Source organism: Arachis duranensis, chromosome 6 (assembly GCF_000817695.3).
Source record: "Arachis duranensis cultivar V14167 chromosome 6, aradu.V14167.gnm2.J7QH, whole genome shotgun sequence".
Taxonomy (NCBI): Eukaryota; Viridiplantae; Streptophyta; class Magnoliopsida; order Fabales; family Fabaceae; genus Arachis; species Arachis duranensis.
Window position 1 is genome coordinate 66118090 of NC_029777.3, and position 20801 is coordinate 66138890.

At 36.0% G+C, this 20801-nt stretch overlaps 2 protein-coding genes and 1 non-coding gene across 3 annotated transcripts; 1 reads left to right on the plus strand and 2 right to left on the minus strand.

Annotated features, from left to right (window-relative positions):
- Positions 1–2134: 2134 nt before the first annotated feature.
- On the minus strand, positions 2135–3435 carry LOC107493940 (uncharacterized). The gene is made up of 5 exons (XM_052263047.1): positions 3280–3435; positions 3083–3175; positions 2880–2981; positions 2675–2734; positions 2135–2512 (listed from the first exon to the last, which is right to left on the minus strand). Exons 1-5 carry the CDS (start codon positions 3433–3435, stop codon positions 2135–2137), a joined length of 789 nt encoding a protein of 262 aa, XP_052119007.1.
- Positions 3436–9564: 6129 nt separating this feature from the next.
- On the minus strand, positions 9565–15843 carry LOC107493943 (uncharacterized). Its single transcript, XM_052263048.1, has 6 exons — positions 15657–15843; positions 15324–15452; positions 15077–15238; positions 10715–12213; positions 9907–10661; positions 9565–9826 (listed from the first exon to the last, which is right to left on the minus strand). Exons 1-6 carry the CDS (start codon positions 15841–15843, stop codon positions 9565–9567), a joined length of 2994 nt encoding a protein of 997 aa, XP_052119008.1.
- Positions 15844–20385: 4542 nt separating this feature from the next.
- On the plus strand, positions 20386–20469 carry TRNAL-CAA (transfer RNA leucine (anticodon CAA)). The gene has a single exon. It is a non-coding gene; the product is annotated as a tRNA-Leu (tRNA).
- Positions 20470–20801: the final 332 nt, after the last annotated feature.

The following is a 20801-nucleotide window of genomic DNA, read 5'->3' on the forward strand; positions in this document are numbered from 1 at the left end:
AACATAAAAACCGAATTTATAAAGAGAATGAATGAAGAAATTCTCTTCACTAATCTTAAAAATTTTAAGATAAAAAATAAAGAAGATGATGAGAGTTATTTGTCTAATTTGACTTTTTGTTAATAGAGTTTGTGCTTTTGAAAATGAAAGAGGTAATTGTATGAATGATTGGTTAGTTTTTCTCTCTTCTTTTCCTCCAATTCAGTCACTCTTTCTTTCTTCTTCTTTCTTTTCTTTCTTTCTCACTAGGTAACTTACTGTTTTTAGTGGTGAAAAATTAAAATAAAAGAGTAAAAGAGAAGGGACATTAACATTAAAGTGAAAGAGAGATAAGGATGATATTTTAATTTCTTTTTTTCCTTTTTTTTCTTGATCTTATCTCACTTTTCTTTCTTGATAATCAAGACAAGAAATTTTGACATCTAATGGAATAAAGAGAAGGAGAGAGGGCCGAAGTTGAGAGAAGAGATTTGCATAACCTTAAATATCATATGATACTAATTTGATGACCTAATCTTGCTTACCTCCAAGTTAATTCACCACATTGTGAATTAACTTGTGGTGGATAATGAACGAGGAAAGGGGAATGATATACGAGTAGTAAAACATGTGGCTAGGATTAATTCTTAGAGGATAATTACCAAAAATAATAATTATTTGATCACTTATTTTTACTATATCAGATAAAGCAAATAATCATACCAATAGGAGTAAGACTAGTATCATATATTTGTTATCTCAACTCTAAAATATTTTTAAAATATTTTGGTGAAGTTAAACGAATCAAAGAATATTCGTAAAAGTTTGGGTTAAGTACTTTTTTCGTCCCTAAGGTCTGAGACCAAAATCAAAATCGTTCTCGACCTTTTTTTATTATTAAAATCATCCTCAACATTACAAAACGTTATAAAATCGTCCTTTTTATTTTAATTTTATTTTTTACTAAATTACCCTTAATAATTAATATAAATAATAAAAATAATATTAAAAAATAAAAAACAAATCCTCCCCCTCCAGCCCACGACACCCATCCCCCCGGCATCTGCACTTTTGTATCTCTTCCCTTTCTATTACAAGGGATTGGAAGAAAAAGAAAAAGCAAGTTTGATTGTCTCTGTAGCCTTTTTTTTCTTTTTCCACACCACACGCTTCTTCATCTTCTAATTGAAAATCTTCTCTTCATTGTTCAACAAAAATTTTATTCCTTGGAAGTGTTCTTGAACTTCCATTTCAGCAATTCCATTCTCAAGTTTGCCTTTTTTTTGGCGAACACAATAGAAATAGATACTTGTCTATTAGGTGTTTGCTAAAATTTCACAATATCAACCATCTAAAGAAACTTTAAAGCTTGATACTTTTTTGGGTTTAGATAATAAGGCCCTGTTGAAAGTTGCTGAGAAATTGGAGCTGAAGGTGCACTACAAGAAGTACGGTTAACAGCAGCGGTTTTAAACCGCCGCAAAATCATTTTCTGGCGGTTCACCAGACAGCCATGGATATGGGCGCCGCAGTTGGATTTGGCGGCGGTTTCCAGCAACCGCTGGCATAACCGCCGCTAAATCAATATTTCGCGGCACACTAACAGAAAACCGCCGCCGAATTTTGCTGACACAATTTCCCTCATATTTACCGGCGGAATCTTAACCGCCGCAATGTTATACGATATGTCTGACTGGCCGCACGTTTAGCGGCGGTTTTAAAAAAGCCGCTAAATGCTAATGTAGTTTCTGTCAGAGATTCCGGCGGTTACAAACCGCCGCCATATATAATAGTTTCTACAATCATCGAACCAAAATAGAGGCGGTTTAAAACCGCCGCTATGTAATATGAAATTTAAAAAAATAAAAATTTAGAATTTTTCAAAAAATCACACCAAATTGGTTTAAAATATTATTCAATGATTTTTTAAAATTCTTCTTATATTTTTTATTATTTTAAAGATTGAATATTTTCAATCTTAGAATCTAAACTTGTATCAAAAACAAAATCGAGATATAAGCAAAACATGAAATATATATATCCATGAAAATACGAATAAAAAAAATCTCTTTCAAAGAGTTGCTCAGTCTAATTCAATAAAATGTTTGCTTCAATGCAACATATCTCCAATTCTAATATTCTAGTATTCACTCTATCATCCCACAAAACTCATCCCTGCAGCGATGTCTGGTGGCAGCTCCTCACCCTGCCGTTGAAACAGATAAATTAGAGCACTCTCCATCGCCTTCATCTTTTTCTTATCTGCTGCTGTCTCATCCTCCATCGCCTTCCTCTTCAACTTCTCGCCTTCCAGCTGTGCCTCCAGTTCAAGCAGCTTCCTCTGAGTCTCCTCTTGTTGGACTCCGTTGCCAAGCCCATGTGAATTTGGACCGAAGAGTTGACTAGGAGTCGGTCCAAAACACACACCATGTACTCTACCCGGTTTCTCTTTTCCGAAAACCTGAGCAATGGAATCATTCTGAGACAACACTCTAGATGACTCATCCTGTTGCTCAATCTCCTCAATTCTTTCCTACAGACACAAATTAGCAAATACAACAATTTTGTTGATGAGTCCATCTCATGTCAAAAACACGCCAAATGATAACATAGGATGCCAAACACTATAACTAGCTGTAACGGATAGATAAAAATCATTCATTCAAATTCCTGCTCCCAACTATTTCCAAATTACGTCGAAGTTCAAAAAGTCTATAAACATAACAGGCAAATTAGCAATCACACTTAAAGTAAGCTGGAATATGAATTGTAAAAGTATCTAACATAGAGTATCAAACCATTCATCAAACAAGAACAAAAACAAAATAACATAGAAAATTAGACTATTACCCTATTTGAGGTCATAACTTTATCTACCAATTATAAATAGTGGTACTTACACCGATTGCTCTTGCTTCATCATTCATGTAGGAGCCGTCCTTTTTTTTGTGCACTGCGATCCATAACTCCCCTCTTCCGACTATTCTCCCTTGTTGTTCCGACTGTATCAACAAATTTTATGCCATTACCGTTTTTCATACAATCAAGGCAATCTCAAGTCACAGAAATAGTCCAAAGAGTGAACAAAAAAAAAGTAAAGTACCTCTTCTTCGATTCGTCGTGCAAAGCTTTTTGAACCGCCAGTGTGGGTATATTGTTGTTTTGATCGATTCTTCGCATTTTTCTTGCACTTCTCCTATTGGTCCAGTAGAGACAAAAGGTGATCATAAGATGATCTAAAAAGACTCAATGCAACAATAATTTTCATAAAAATTGTGTACCAATGATATACTAGATTACCTTCGTTTCAGGTTTGGCGCGATAGTCAAGGAACCATCTCCAATGTTCTCGATCAATTCCCGGCGGACGATTCTCAATATTTTGTTTAGTCGTGAACGTTGGCTTGAAATAAGCATTATACAACCTCAGCCTTGTCTCCTTCCAGGACTTCCCCATACTTTTCAAGATATTTTTTTTTGATAACTCCTTCGCTATCTTCATCAATGTGGAAAATTTGCTATACAAATAACCAAAAATTTGTCAAATATTGTAAAAATAAGCAGATGTATTTTAAAGGGGATATAAATTTTTACCTTCACACATTCGTTATAGACTTTGTCCTTTGTAGTAATCTTACGCCAGCTTTCCTCACAGATAGGAAACTTTCCAAAGTCAGATCCTAGCAGACCAAGCACGCCACTCAACAATCCAGCTTCGTTTCCAATGGCTTGCTTTGCTTTGTTGAACATAAGGACGATCTTTCTACCGTTAGGCCGTTCCATGGCCTCCCTCACGCTTAGTCTTGCCGGCTTCATTGTGCCATCGGAATCTATAAGCCAAACATAATACCTTATGTTTAAATAAATGGACAGCATGCGAGAGTAATAAAACTTAACAAGAGTCTAAATCAGGTTGAACACATCAAATTTAATAGCTAAATTACCGATTATCCTGACTTCCCAAAACTATGTAGTCTTGCGTCCTTTGCGATTCTGAGCTCTAGAATCAACAAAGGATTCATCAGCTGCTTGATCAACAGAATCCACATCATTAGCATTATCTGCCGAGTTTACATGGCTTGGCTCCGAGTTTTGAATGTTTGTTGTGCTCGTTTGTAGAGCCGGCCTTGGTACACTGCGCGGCGGAAGGAATGGACGTGAAGTTTGAGGGACACTATCACCACTGTCCGGAAGAATTTCAGAGTCATCGCAGTGGGAAGCCGAGGCCGGAGGCGGGACCGGAGGCGGAGCCGTTTGTGGTTGCTGACATCCTGGTCCTACTTTTGGTTTTCTTGTGAAACGACCTTTTCTAGCCATCATAAATTTTATAGGGCGCCTGTTTCAACCAGAAAAGAAATTAGAATCAAGAAGAGTCAAAGCACATTCATGCTGTTTTGGTAAATTTGTTACAACCAAAATTGAAATATAACTCATTGACTAATTCATATAGAAAACACAACTCTAAACATGGATATTAGATTACATATATGTGGAAATATAATTTCTGCCTAGGAATCTAAGATACTCCCAAACATTTCTCTGAAGAAGATCCACATACATTCAAGAGTGTAGCACATGCAAACGGCAAGTCCAAATTTCATAACCGCGTTCCATATATAGCTTTGGGCTTCAAATATCACATACACTATATCCAATAATAATATAATTTTATTCAATATCTCCTTTTACTGCCATGAACATTCTAACGATAATAAATGGAGTAGGTTAATATATTTATTTAAGGCTAAGTGACTAAATAGGACAAATCTATGCTAAACGGCCACGTTGGTGACTGCAATCGGGGTAACATCTAATTAGAAGCTCTCATAAGTTCCTGAATCAGTCAATGCATTTTTAATACTAAGTCAAGTATACTTCTAAAAGAGTGGTGCATTTTAAACTACCAAATCTAAAACTTGTATACCCTTCCGATGCACAAACTCCGAAGTCCCACTCCTCCGTTCCCAACTTTACATTGATTTTTCCTCTCCATAACATTCCTACTTCTGCATCAAATTAATCCTTTTCAAGTGATATTTGCATTTCAGTAGTACAAATTATACAACCCAAATTAGCCCATACATAAAGCGGACGTCAAGCTATGAATTTTAAATCAGGAAACTACAGAGCAGGTTAAAATAGTGTAGCCTCAAGTCAGCAACAAACTGAATCAAAATAAATCCTCTTAGTTCATTAGAATTCATAAGTCCTTATTCTATTACGGGGACTATACACCTTCATATTAGCATTCTATTGTGTTCACCTCTTACCCAGAAGAAAATAGGCTTACGGTAAAAGGAACAAAACAAATTTCAGTCATATTAAGAGCACCCACTGAAATCAACAATTTTAACATCACCCATTTTGGTGTTAGAAAGAGGGAGGGTTACCGGAGCAGAGACATTGGGCCAACAGTAATCCCGACCGGAAGACGACCACACGGGCGGAGAGACCTGAGCGACCGGCAGCTTGTCGAGACCCAGGATCCAACGCGAGTTAACAATTTTTCGTTGGAGCCCGAGATGTCAAAGCTTCTATGGGTTGGGGGTGCCTTCGTTAAATGTTTTTTAGTTAGGGTTGGAGTGTATAAGGATTGGGGAGCAGATGATATGACTATCGCAGAGGCTGGGGTATGAAAATTTCAATCAAAGGAGTATAATATAATTTGGCGGGTCTTTGAATTTGCCTAAAACCCAAATCCCTAACTTCTGCCTTTTAAAGCAAATATATTAATAAGATAAAATAATGCATCAGTAACAAAATCCAATTGAAAAATGCACTATGGAAAATATCATTATAAATGTTTAGTATTTATTTTTTATAAATCAAACTAAAAATAATTTTCATATGGCACAATTAATAATAATTATATTTAAAAAATAATTTTTTAAAGTTAGAAATATTATAATAAACATAAATATTTAATAAAATAACTAAATTTATTCATTTATTGATACATAAAGTTATGCTAAAGATTTTAATTTTCACAAGAAAAATTAAAAACTTGCCAAAGAACCAGTCACGATTTACCACAAAATTTTAAGCCCTGGCGAATGAACATTTAGTTCTGCGTCACATTCCATAAGTTTTCCAACATGAAACATTATATATTTATATTTATATTTATTATAAAAACATGGCAGTTAAAAAATTATTTATTTAATATAAATATTATTTGTTGTGCTTACTGAAAATTATTTTTAAAGTTTCATTCATAAATCTTATGATACAATAAAGTTTATTTAAAATTTATCTTTTAAATAAATTAAACACCAGCAAATGAAATATGTATAAAAATAGACTGCAGAGGTTTTTATTGTGGCACGGAATAGTGATAAATTCATTAATTAATCAACTCTAAAAAATAATAACTGTACCAATCTTGACTAAAATTCGCATTCCCCAAGTTCTCTAACATGATAAAACGTTCCAACAAGAACAATCTCAAAATAAATAGCCTGAGTAGTTATAAAGTCACGACAAAAATAATGAACAAGGTTCGACTTTCCTAAATAACCTGAATTGGAAATCTTCAGATAACCTAAAGCACTGTCCTCACGGATTCAAGTACCGTGTTGCCCAATTAGCCAAGTGCCATGCATTCTTCGTTCCAGGAGACATTCCACTGTAAGGATATTCATTCTCATCTGGCGTTTTGTTGAGGTCATATGACAGCAGGGAGTAATTTCGTCCTGCAGAAGTGGCCTCATCAGACCCATCAGAGGACCCATCAGAGGAGACAACGCCCTCTTTTTCCATCGAATCTGGAACCACCTCTCCTGGTGTTTCGGATGCATATTGAAAATTGGGTCGAGATAACCCTGAGAGTTGTGCATCATATCCAAACACAATAAAAAAAATTAAAGAATTAGAGTCCGAATACAATCCTAAACATTATTAACATTGCATATATCATGTCTGTCTTACTGTCCCATAGTCGTTCAAGGCCATGTTCTATGAGCTTGAATTCCTCCCGTGATGCAACATCAAGTTCAACGACCAGAGTATTTTCATAGCGTGCCTACACAAATTTCCAAAATTAACATGAATAATAAGAAGACTTATCAACCAATTATCAAACAAAAAGATATTAGGACAACAAGATATTACCCAGGGAATTAAGATACTGCTCAGAACTAACTACTTATCTTTTAGAAGCCTTTACGACCCATGTACCATTTTCATGAATAATTGGGTGCTTTGATTAGCCTCTGCTTACGATTCCACTTAATTGAGGTCCGGGAAAAAAAAGTAATAAATATACGAATACTAGCTATGAAGCTCCATACATATGGTAATGAACGAGCTAATAATTTTCTTTGACATAATACTTTATATTTGAATACTAGTTATGAAGCTCTAAGAAGAAATTGAAAATAAATAGCCTGACATGGAATCCAATAAATTTTGGGCAAATTATACTGACCCCTCCTAAAGTTTGGTTAAATTTACTGTGAATTCCTTTTATTTGCCCAAATCACATTGAAATTGACTGTGAAATTCACCTTTTAGAAGAGTTCTGTATTATCTTTATATTGATATTCTGTGTCACATTTTATAGAATATAAAAATACCAATGGTATCTAAATTTTATGAGAGGGTTGAATTTCATCTAAATTCTTTGAGCTCACATCATGCCAACACAACCAAGGGGAAATAGAGTTTACTCTGATCTAAAAAATACAATTAAATATCCATCCTCAATGGTGACTCAGCTTCTTTAATTCTAATCATTATGGGATGAACAAAAATTCACGTATAAATGCAAAACTGTTTCCCTTGTATCCATTTTACCAAAACAGCACAAGGTAGGAATTAAGTTACATGGATAGAGAGATGTGGTTTAAATTAGATAAATGGAAATGAAAAATAGGAAGCATTACCTTCGCCTCGTCAAGTATTTTCTGTGTGAACCACAATTCCGTACTTGTTATAAACTCAAACCCGAATTTAGCCCGGTACTTTCGGTCCCAAAATAGCAATTCCTAAAAATTTAACATAACCTCATGAAATCGGTTTCAAAAAAAAAATATGACAAGGAAACACATACTAATTAATTGGAGTCTATGCAAACAAACCCTCATCAGAGAAGCTGGCGCTTGGGAAATGGCTCGATAGAGGTGACTTTGTCCAGAAAATGCATCCAGCCATGACTGTATACGCGATTCTTTGAACCACAACTGCCTTGCAAAGGATGTTGCGTGGTCCAACGAAGAGAATGGAGACGCCTCTATCATCTTCTCTGCGAACCAAGCACTTCTAGTAATGAGATAGAAGTCTCGGCTCTCCAATTTCCCTGAAAGGCAACGGAGATAGAACGAACGTACAGGGACAATTAAAAAATGTGATTGTAGGAAATCTTATATGAGAGGCAACAGTTAGATGAAATCGATTTATATCATAACCAAGTCAAATCAATGAGCTTTATATTAGGGGATACATTTTAAATAATAAGAAATAACTGAATCTAGATATCTTTTCTGGTAATGAAATGAATATAATACAATCAACTATCTCTCCTAGCTGAATCATGACAGTAGTATATATGCATGAAATCCCGTGAATATGAGCTACATCCATCATGGAGTAATGTACTTTATGACTCAGCGGCCTCATCACAATCCTCATTCATGCCATGAGTAGATTCCTCTAAAACCTCATCTCTTGTCAACCGCAGGCCTTCAACATCAAATTCAAGCAAGCTCGTCATACAAAACTGGGGGTGAAAGTCGACCTCACAATGTTCATAATCTTCGCCCATGTCAAACAAATCTCTTGGCATCACATGGACTACTACACTCCATCCGTTGTCTACCTCATCCTCCACGTAGAACACAAGACGCGCCTCAGATGCTAGGATGTACGGCTCATCGTCTTCTCATTCACCGGTGTGAATTGGATTGGCAAAATTGACACAGGTATGACCCAACTCGTCTTGTCGTATGCCTCTGCCCGACGTGGTGTCTGTCCAGAAACACTTGAACAAGACTACATTGAACTGACCACTGTAATTTAGCTCGATGATGTCTACTAATCTCCCGTAGTACGAGACACCGCCAACGGCAACATTGACATCCCGTTTGCTTGCATAACTCCTAGTATCCGAAGTGACATAAATCCCGCTATTTTGTGTTTTCATCCCTTCCTCCCTCGAGATGGTTCTAAATTTAAATCCATTGATGTTGTAAGCTTGATAGCGTCTGGCCTGAGCAAGGGGTCCACAGGCAAGCCATTGCAACTCGTTCGAATGACTGGTGCTTCCAAATGGGACCTATAATTGAACCATTAGAGGCAAGAAAGCATCAAAGGGTAATGGAATCCTATGATATTAAGGATTACCTGATGCCTAAACCAGTTGGGGAATTCTCTGTGCACCGCATTGTCTATAAGAGACTGGGACCTTGTTCTGCTTCGCATTTTTCTCTTTGTGATGGCTCTGTACTCACTATGCACAAATCAAAATAATATTCACCTTTATTATTGTTAAAGCTATATTGGCTCGTTGGATAATTTTAGAACTCGGTCCCGATACTTACTCTAAGAATTTCTCTACAGTAATGCAATTGACCAGTACATGACGATGTGCCTAAAGAATTTCAGTGGGGGTCAAAGTAAAAAATGAAGCAGCCCCGACCGCCTTTCCAACTTCTGGGAACATGCTGGCAGCCTCACTGGGCAGGGCATCACTCAACCGATCGTCAACCCGACTTGGCCGGTTGATCCTAGTCTCGACGTTATCTAGATATCTTGAACAGAACGTCAGAATCTCTTCTGACAAGTAGCCCTCTGCAATAGATCCCTCCGGTTGTGCCCTATTACGCACGTACTGCTTCAGACGACATAGGTACCTTTGGGAACATAACACATAAAATTATAGGTGACAGATATCCTAAAAAAATAGATCGAGAAAGCTTAGGTAGATTTCTACCTCTCAATTGGGTACATCCACCGGTAATGCACTGGGCCACCGAGGCGTGCCTCCTCGACCAAATGCACCGTTAGATGAACCATGACTGTGAAAAAGGAAGGTGGAAATATCATCTCCATGTGGCATAGAGTATGGACCACACGATCCTGAAGGAGAGGTAGTTGACGAGGATCTATGCATTTGCTGCATAATAGTCGAAAAAAGGCTGATAACTGAGCCAAGACAGCGGACACTTGGGTGGGCAATACATGCCTTAACGCAATTGGCAAGAGATGTTCCATTAGAATGTGGCAGTCATGACTCTTCAAGCCCGATAACTTGCGCTGTTTTAAATCAACACATCGAGAGATGTTGCTAGAGTACCCGTCTGGAAAGACCACATTCTTGATAGTCCTAAGAAATACCTCCTTCTGTGGATTTGACATGGTAAAGACTGCAGAGGGATACTTTCCACCTTCAAGTGGCCACATATCATACCTGATTCCCATCAACTGGAGATCTTTTCGAGCTTTTAGGTGGTCTTTGAATTTACCACTCTCGTTCAACATGGTGAACACAATGTTGTCACACACATTCTTCTCTATGTGCATCACATCTAGATTGTGACGTAATTCGTTGTTCTCCCAGTATGGGAGATCAAAGAATATACTCCTCTTTTTCCAGGGAGACTCGTCTTGTACCCCGGTCTGCTGTACGCGCCTTCTTTTACCGCCCACCGCTTGCACCTTACCGTGTGAGACTGGCACACCCTCCAACTGTCTCAAGATATCCCTGCCAGTGAGTTTGAAAGGGGGGATCTATAATCTACCTTTCCATCAAATCTAATCCGGTCCTGCCTATATCTGTGATCGTGATTCAGGAAGCGACGGTGACCCATGAAACACCATTTCTGACTGAAGGTGAGTCGCCTAGTCTCAATGTCCAGATTGCACGTGGGGCAAGCTCTCCCGCCGTACGTATTCCAGCCAGATAAATTGCCCAATCCAGGAAAATCGCTGATGGTCCACATCAACGCAGCACGCATCTTGCATGTTTTCTTCTCACTGGCATCGTATGTATCAACACCGGCCCACAACTGCTTCAACTCATCGATCAGTGGCTGTAAGTAGACATCTATGTCATTGCCAGGCATTTTAGGACCAGGAATAATCATGGAGAGAATAAAGTTGGTTTGTTTCATGCAAATCCATGGGGGTAGGTTGTACGGAATAAGAATCACTGGCCATATTGAGTACTTTGAACTGAGGTTTTCATAAGGATTGAAGCTATCACTAGCCAGGGCTAAGCGAACACTGCGCGGGTCGCCAGAAAAGTCAGTATATCTCCTGTCAAATGCTTTCCAAGCCTCGCCGTCCCTGGGATGCCTCAAGGAACCGTCAGAATTGGTTCTTCTCTTGTGCCACAACATGTCCACTGATGTCTTGCTGGACATGAATAATCGCTGCAACCGTGGAATCAGAGGAAAGTAGCGGAGAATCTTCGCCGGCAGAGGCTTTCCATTCTTTTTGACAACGGCATTGATCCTTACTACGGAATTCTTCCGAGTCTTTTGCTTCCACCTGGATGCTCCACACTGTTTGCACCTAGACAGGTCTTGATCGGAGCCCTGATACAGCATGCAGTCATTTGGACATGCATCTATCTTCTTATACTCAATACCGAGCTTCCTTATGATTCTCTTGGCATCGTGCAACGTCTTCGGAATCACTGCGTGCTCAAAGGCATCCCCCAGTAGCTCTAGAATCAAACCAAAAGCCTTGTCACTCACTCTGCACATGCACTTGATATGGTAGAGCCTCACCAAGAAAGACAGCTTCGAGAATTTTGAACATCCCGGATACAATTCCTGCTCACCATCCTCTAGCAAGTCGTGAAAGGCACGAGCCTCGCGGCTAGGTTCGTCAGATATGAACAGCAGCCCCTCCGCAACGTTTCCGACATGCCCATTAATCGAGTCTTCATTGTCACTTTGAAGTCCCGGCAAGTTGAATGCGTCGTGGACCATGTCACAAATTTGATCTCCTAAATTTACAGTGGGTTCTAGTTCTTCCCTACCGTTGGGTCTCTCGTCTACTATCCTCTCACCGTGATGTAACCAGAAGGTATAGTTAGGGGGAAATGGTTTCATTAGAAGATGATCGTAGGCGTCCTCTCTAGTTTGGAAAAATCGGAACCCGCACAAAGGGCATGGACAGTGTATCATCCCATCGGATGATGAATTGGCAAATGTGAAGTCAAGGAATCTATTCAAACCATCCCTATACTCTACACTACCTCGTGGCTTTGTAATCCAGCTCTTGTCAATGTCTAAATAAATGAAATAGCACAGACAACTAAATGAATAGTAAAAAATAGTAAAAAATTACATTAAAACTATAAAAAAAAGATGAAAAAATGGGGTGTGTGTCAATGAAAACCAATAACAGTTTATCACAATTATGAGATGGGAGAGTGCCATACGTAGTAAACTAGACAGTATATTGCAAGCAGAGCTATGTAGAAAGGTATTGGGGAGGTTGCTTACTCATTGTCAAAATGTGTGCTTTCTAAAAAATTACTAGTAGAAAGAATTGCTGATCCGAAGTCCAAAAAATGAAATTACAAAGAAGGAAAAACCTTAAAAAATGAGGAAAAAAACAATAGGGGTAAAAGTTAGATTTATGTAATAATTAATAAGAAACTAAATCACAAAGAATAGAAACCTCAAATACAAATTTTCAGCCCTTAATTACGGGTTAACTCAACAAAATAATAAGAGAATTGCCGGATATAATTTCCTCTGTTATGTTTAATTTAAATTCTTTGAAAGATAGATTTGATTAAAAAGATCACTTGGAAAAAAATGTTCATTTTAGGGAAAAATTAATAAAAATTTTATTCTCCAAAAAATATTTTGGAGATAAAGCTTAACATTTACTCCGAAGATTATCTAGCAAAGCATGCTGGCATGTTTATGTTGATGATGAAGATCTTTGCAAGGATGACAAAAGGTTCTTGATAAAGCAAACTAACATGCAGTGGCAACTACATATATTAATACTTATATAATTCGTATATAACTCTCATGCAGTGACAAAGGGCTATATATACATTGAAGACAACAATCCAGATATCACAAGCCCAAGGCTATATTTTCTTTCAGTCAACACTATGCTGACAAATGAACCATAAGTAGATAAATTAAATAAATAAAACGAACATTCAATTACAAAGCTCAAATATTGTTTCGAATATTGGATAATTAGTGCTCTGCAACATATTATTTTATCTGTTGATAAACCGGGATGCTTTGCACTAAGCTTTAAAAGAAAAGGGTATATGGGAATGCTAGCCCCATATACAGGACCAAAAAGTAAGTCTCTCAGAGCACAAGTGTTCTAATTTGTAAGTGTATTCATATAGAGTAAGAAAACTGTACTAATAGCAATCAAACACAGCACAAAATAGAGAGACCAGTGTCATAGACCTGTTCTAATAATGGCAGTGAAAGAAAACAAACAACACACAGCTTCACTCTCCATAGAACACACTCTAATAATATATTTAATCAATTAATTAAGGAATTAAAAATTAAAAGTGTAAGTAAGTAAATAAGATGGGGCCTTGATGCAGAGACATTCCCAATGCATTAGAGACAAATAATTATTTTGAGTTAAATGACAACTCTAATAATTAACATGCATGCATGATTCATACGCCTTCATTCTCACTCTCATATATATATATATATATATATATCTTAATTTCATATAAGATACTAGCATTTAAAAATTAAACTATTATTGGTACTATGCATTTATTTTTGATATTTTAATCAAATAAGGAAAAAAAAAGTATAATTTGGCTCAGTTTAACCGAAAAAAATGAAAAATAAAAATTGAAACATGCCTCACTTTTGTAAAACATATACAACAATTTCTCCACCAATAATAAACACATAAACCAGTCAAGCTAGCTAGCTGCACGAATTCATTAGGTGCTATTTTCTAATTTCACATAGCGGATAATACAAATGCAACTACTATATTCTGAAACAATTTTCTAACATGCATGAAAGCTGCCAAACATGAAATAGGACTAGGTTCACACTATACAGCAAGTGTAATCAATGATTCAGACACAATAAACCAAATTTTCTGATAATGCAGCCATCACAGGAACCAAGCAGCAAGGAGAATTTAAAATTGTACAATGACATGTACAGACTTCAAAGAGATTCAACTAAGCAAGCATATAGAAAATTGTTTCATCAAAGACATTTGATTGGATCAACATTATCAGATCAAAATTTTGTTGAAATAAAATGTTAACCTTATCTAGCAGAAACTAGGGCCAAGTAGTAGAGTTGAGCAGATGCCAATTTTGTATATTGCTTATAACGCTTTAATAGTATCATAGTTTACATCAGTCTCAATTCCTTTTGAGTATTTTTCAATTTCCTTACAGAAGAAATATCAATTCTAATCCTCACAAAGGCTAAAGAGGAATAGTACAATAATAGTAAATCAAGATCATCATATACATATATAATAAGAAACTAAGCAGCAAGGAGAATTCTTAATTGTACAATGACATGTGTATGCTTCAAAGAGATTGAACTAAGCAAGCAGGTACAAAATTGAGTACTGATAAAATAAAATATATATGCTTCAAAGACATTGCTAGTTACTGCTGAATGGAATTCTATTCCATTTAACACCTCTAACTTTAACTTGGCATGCAGTGCACATTCTGTGGCAGGGATGGTATAATGGCAATGATTGAAGGAAGAGACCAACCTCTTACTCATTCACAAAGTCATTTAGGGAAGTATGTAAACTAACTATTATAGTTCAGTGTTGCTGATATATAATCTAACTACTGTAATTAGCTCTTATAGCTTTTCTCTAACTAGGTAAAAGTAAACATTATCAGGTTGTATATTTACTGTTGAAAACTAGATATATGTTATCCCTTATGCTTGAAAATTACTTAAGAACTCAAAACTTGTATGGATATTAATTTTCATGGTGAAGCAAGGTTAATATTAACTCGACCTTTTTCCATCTTTAGGTTCTAATTAAACAAGGCATACTCTGTCAGAGAGACAAGGTTGCATTACAATATGTTAATCCAAAATTCCGAACCAAGAGTGAAAACATGAATGAAAGCTCAAAATGTTAGAACTCACCAGGGACAGGGAGAGGCCGCGATAGCTCAGGATGGTGAATGGTGGAGGGTGGCTCAACAGTTTCGTACAAGGCGGGCAGAGGACCCAGGATCGGCAGCACCTTCGCAGTGGAGCAGCGACGGCAGCAGAGTTCGCGTGCTTCCAATGACTCTTCGCGGGGTTCTGGTTAATTTGGGGAAGAATGAAATAGAATTTATAGGAGAACTTAAAAAGGCGGAAAGGAGAAATTGAGTTAACAAATCCTCACCTGGTGGCGTTTTGTGATGCAATCGCCGCTGATTTGTGGCCCGCGAAGGAGTCCTGCCTTCACAACCTTGTTTTGGAATTGCAGCAATGGGTGTGCTTCGCGGGCTACCAGTTACTCTTTGCGGGTTTTCTTGAAATTTGGGGGGAATCAACTCAGGGTTATAAGAAAAAAAGGGGGCAAAACAAAAATTAGATTGCTTAAGATTGGATCCTCACCTGGCGGCGTTTTGTGATGGAGTCGCCGCTGATGATAAGGCACGAGAAGGAGTTCTGCTTTCCCAGCATATTTCGCGGCGGCGAGGTGTGTGGCCTCCAGATCTTCGCCGCTATTTACCGTGCCTCACATAGGCGATGGCGACGTTTTTGGTGGAGTCGCCGCTGATGATCGTGGCACGCAAAGGAGTTCTGCTTTCCCCAGCATGCTTTGCGGCGGCGAGGTGTGTGGCCTCCAAATCTTGGCCGCTATTCACCGTGCCTGGCGTAGTGGTGATGATTGAGGAAATGGAATCTTCAACAAGCATGCATGATATTCATGCAGTGTTCATTTGTTCAATTTCACTTGCGCCAATGTAAGAGCCAGTGATACTTTTCACTGGCCAAACCTATGAAAGATCCAACATCGTTAAATAGTTCTCACTTGGCCACAGAACTTGTCCCATAACAATGCAAGAACTTTGGAATGATGATGATGGTGATAATTCTCTCACACCAAACAGTACTCTCAGCCACTTGATCCTCACTTGGTTCTCTCACAAGTACATAGCCATGAAGAAAAAATTGGAGGATGTTCAAGGTAGGTTGAGCTGTGATGTTCAAGGTAGGCTAACCTTTGAAGGATTGGGGTACCAGTGTGCAGGGGGTATGAGGAAAGGGATGGGGAAAGAAGAAAGGGAAGAGATACGGGAGGATACGGGAGTGGGGTGGAGGGTGGGGGAAGGTTTTGTTTTTATTTTTTAATATTATTTTTATTATTTATATTAATTATTAAGGTAATTCGGTAAAAAAATAAAATTAAAGTAGAAAGGGACGATTTTATAACGTTTTGTAGTGTTGAGGATGATTTTAATAAAAAAAAATCGGAGACCATTTTGATTTTTTTCCTCAGACTTTAAGGACGGAAAAAGTATTTAACCCTAAAAGTTTTTTAGTGGTTGAATTTGGACCTGATAATTAAATGTTATAATTAAGAAGTACTTTTTTGTTCTATATGAAAATTAATATTTTAAAAAACCTCTTTTTATGTTTGATATGGGTCTGTCTCATTAAAATGAAGCGAATTGTGATTATCGAATTTCACAAATTTTCATCGTAGAAATTCTGAAAAATCATTTTATAGAGAATCATGTTCTTACATTTCTCAAGACTAGAGATTACTATTATATCGATTTATAGAAAAGATCTTATTTATGGGTGTTACTTCTGAGGTGAGTTCTTGTTCATATTCAATTTCTAAGATTATTTTTTAATTTTTTAGGTTTAGACTTCAGCTAGTTTTCTCATACTACTTAAGGATTAGTATATTATACACTTGAACAAATATTAGATAACAATTAATAAAGACTAAATTATCATTTATATTTAAGAATTTTAGAATATTGACAAACTTATCCAAAAAACTAAAATTAACATTGTACCCATGAAAATAGATTTTGATAGACAATATTATCCAAACACTTAAAAACTATCCAAAATTTTCAAACTACCTCTCTTAACTAACTTAATCTTAAATCTCCAATCTCCAACTTTTCACCACAGCCACCTCATCCTTAGCCTAGTTATTCCTACTAAAACTATAAAGATTATTCGCACTTTAAAAATCTCTATAACAAGATATAGAAAATATTCCATCTGTTGGCTACCATGTTTTTCAAAGAAATACCCTATCAAAATTGCTTATGATGCAATCCATTAGACTAATTTTGTTAGCAATTTTAACTTTAGTAGATTTTAAAAACTATAGATAGGTCACAACTTTAAGCTTTTACATGGCTTATGGCTCATAGCGCCTCACTTACAAATGAATAGAGTTAGAGAATTCTAACTTCGAATCTAAATTGCATATGTTGTCAAGTTGAAGACAAAAACCTTAATCCATATCTTGTGTGATTGTCCCTATCAGAGTAATGTGTGAAAAGCTTGGTAATTAGGAATTCACAATAATTATTCTCCCATAAACCCATGCATTAAGGAGTGGCTAACGAAGAATATATAGAACCCTCGAAAACTAAATGGACTAGCAAGCCTATCATTTTCTCTACCACATGCAATTTGGCTTGGAAAATAGGAATAAACTCATTTTCAATCAAAATATGATCCCTAGCAATAACATGACTTTCGAAATAACTAATCTTGTCGGAGGAACAAATTTTAATCATTTAACAGCTTGTGAGATGCTTAGGGTTGAAAACACGTTAGAACATGCTTCATCTTTGACAGGTCAAGCTTGTAATAAGATTTGTTGGCCTAGACCAGTTTATGGTTTATTATAGACTATTTACTAAATCTAAATTTGATCTAACTTAAAATTTGTTAAAAGATCTAATCATTTAAAAAAATAATAAAAAATGATAAATAAATAAATAATAAAAAATAAAAAATATTAAATATATTTTAAAAATATATATGTAATTAAAGAAATAAATAGTTTAATGGATAAAAGTTTTTAAATAAAAAAATAATATACATTTAAACTCTCATTATTATATTTTTTAATATAAAATTATAAAAAAATTATGTATTTATATATTTTAAAAGACCAAACAATCTATGTAATAAACCTGAGTCTGACTTATCAAAAAATTTAAACTTTTAAAATAATTTGAGTTTGGACTTATTTTCTATCAAACCATAGAAGGCCTACAGGCCAGTCCACAAGTTTCTGGCAGACTATTTGGCCTTTCTCCATCTCTACAGATGCTGATTAGTTCTAGACTTCTAGGCGAGAGGAACAAATTGGATGACAACTTTCAAGAGAGAACTAGGTAAATTGAACTTAGAGGGATCTATCCTCTAATATTTTGGTTCGCCTATGTAATTACCCAAATCAGTCCGTAAGGATTTTAGAAGTGGACATTTTAGTCCCCAAAAATAATAATTAATATCCAAATTAATCCCCAAAGTTTTACTCCGACAGACCAATCAGTCCTCAGTTTATTTTCCGGCAGAGTAATGACCCAGATCAATCCCCAAGGATTTTAATAACAGACATTTTAGTTCCCAAGAAAAATTAATACACAGATCAATCCCCAATGTTTATTCCATTAGACATAACAATCCTCCGTCCGAAAAATATAAAATAAAATTATTATTATTATTATTATTATTATTATTATTATTATTATTATTAATTGTGTGATTTTAATCACTACAAATAATTTTTTGATATTTTCTTATAAACTGAAACGCGATATCGACCTAAAGGCTCAATATTAAATAGTAAATCAGGAGAACAGGTTAGTAACTCCTTACTTTTGGTACGATCATGACGTGCTAAAGGTTAGGGTGTTACAGCCTACATGCGTTAGGCTCCTTCTTATTAACAAATAAGAGTTATAGCTAGTTTTCGTGCTGAATTTTTGCTATAAACCATCGTTGTGGCATAAATGTAGGGCTTGTACGTAAGATTGAAGGCAGCAGCAGCAGAACATAAGGCAGCAGCAGCAGAAGACAAGGCAAAGATACAGATCATGGAGAACCTGGTGAAATACATCATCCAACAGCAAGAACATACTTTACCACCTGAAATTGATGCACAGCTTAAGTCTTTGGGGAGTGGAGCAAAATAAGGATCTTAAGTACAATTTTTTTTCCTTTGTGAACAGTATACTTTGAGAAGTATTTGTTATTAACTATTTTTGTTTGGGGTCTATAAATATCAGTTAGAATACCACATCATTGTGTTTTAAGTCAAGTATTTTTTTTACTGTAATTACAAACATAATCAGTTAAATTAATACGTAACATGTTAAAATTAAAAGATTTTTTAAATATTGATTGTGATATAAAAACAAAATTCAAATAATCAATTTAAATCAAAATAAAATTGAACTTTTAGCGGCGGTTACTATGGGACGACACAAAATCCTAACTTTAACAAAATTAAATAGCGGCGATTATCTACCCGCCGCAAAATCGGTGTAAAATCAGTTCTAAAAGATAGCAGCGGTTGCTAACCTCCGCAAAATGTTTTCGACGCTAAACACAGTTTGGCAGCAGTTATTCCGGCGATCGTAAAAAATCGCCGCTAAAGGTTTACCGGCGCCCTTACTAGCAGCGGTCAAAAAACCGCCGCCATTTGAGGTTTCAACCGCCATCATCTGCCGCATTTGTTGTAGTGTAAAAACAGATTTGATATTGATATGTATTTTTTGACTTATTTAATGACATTTTGTCGAACACTTAGAGAGAACTTTCCTTCTTCGAGCTATTAACGTAATTCTAGCTCACTCATGGGACGTAAGCATATCTAACTTTTACAGGAAAAAAATATATGCATAAATTTTTTGTGAAAATGTGTATTTTTAACTGACTGGCATTTTCTATTTCGACGCACCTCCATGGCGAGGACTTGTGGAATTACTTTTCTTAGAATTATTTTAGTTGATTTTGTTTTTTGGAGTTTTGGTTCGTTCAATATAAAAAAAAAAAACATTTTAATTTTGTATTTTATATACACATATTTAATATTTTTTAGCAACATTATTTACACAATTAAATTGGTATTTATTCTAAATATCAACTTAAATTCAAATTTAAAAAGAGGAATAAGTAAAAGTGAACAAAAGTTATAATTTAATTCATAATTGTAAGTTAGATGTTTAAAATAGAACACCGCTTTAGATATGAAAATTGCATTATTCTTTAATCATAATCTTAGTAGACGAATTCTGTCTACTTGTCTCTTATTTGATTTCATGGTTGCTCATCGCTTGTTTATTGCTTTTTTATATTGTTCTGTTGGATACTTAATGACATGTGTAACGGTATCAGGAAAGGAAGGCTATGGTCCGGATAGAAGAATATCATATAATATATAAAATTATTGTCGAATTTCTTGCGTAACTGTCAGGATGGCCGAGTGGTCTAAGGCGCCAGACTCAAGTTCTGGTCTTCGTGAGAGGGCGTGGGTTCAAATCCCACTTCTGACATATTTTTGTTTCTCAGTTTTGGCTGGGCCGAAACAAGTTATTCTTAACATAGGAATTAGGAAATCATTGTACCCAAGGAAAAACTCCAAAAAATAAAACAATCATTTGGTTTTTGTTGAACCAGTGGGGCCGGAGCCCAAAAGACAAAATTACATCAAAGAGTTCTCTTGGAGCATAAAAATTCACTATCTGATTCTAACAAGTGTGTTTTTTGACCTTTTCTTTTGACCCACAACAACTGTTTTAATCTGGTGGTTAAGCCAACCAAACATTATTACGAACTTATCACGCCATATGATCTTCCAAACCCAGGAAAAAGCTGTAGGGTCTTA

Excerpts from the sequence above, each read along its gene's own strand:
- LOC107493943 (XM_052263048.1), bottom strand. The coding sequence starts at position 15,843 with ATGCTTGTTGAAGATTCCATTTCCTCAATCATCACCACTACGCCAGGC. Across the intron at positions 15,453-15,656 it reads CATCGCCTATGTGAGGCACG|AAAACCCGCAAAGAGTAACT; the intron begins GTAAATAGCGGC and ends CCAAATTTCAAG. Across the intron at positions 15,239-15,323 it reads GCATCACAAAACGCCACCAG|AACCCCGCGAAGAGTCATTG; the intron begins GTGAGGATTTGT and ends CAAATTAACCAG.
- LOC107493940 (XM_052263047.1), bottom strand. The coding sequence starts at position 3,435 with ATGGGGAAGTCCTGGAAGGAGACAAGGCTGAGGTTGTATAATGCTTAT. Across the intron at positions 2,735-2,879 it reads ATGAAGCAAGAGCAATCGGT|CTTACTTTAAGTGTGATTGC; the intron begins GTAAGTACCACT and ends TTCATATTCCAG. Across the intron at positions 2,513-2,674 it reads TAGACTTTTTGAACTTCGAC|GAAAGAATTGAGGAGATTGA; the intron begins GTAATTTGGAAA and ends TTGTGTCTGTAG.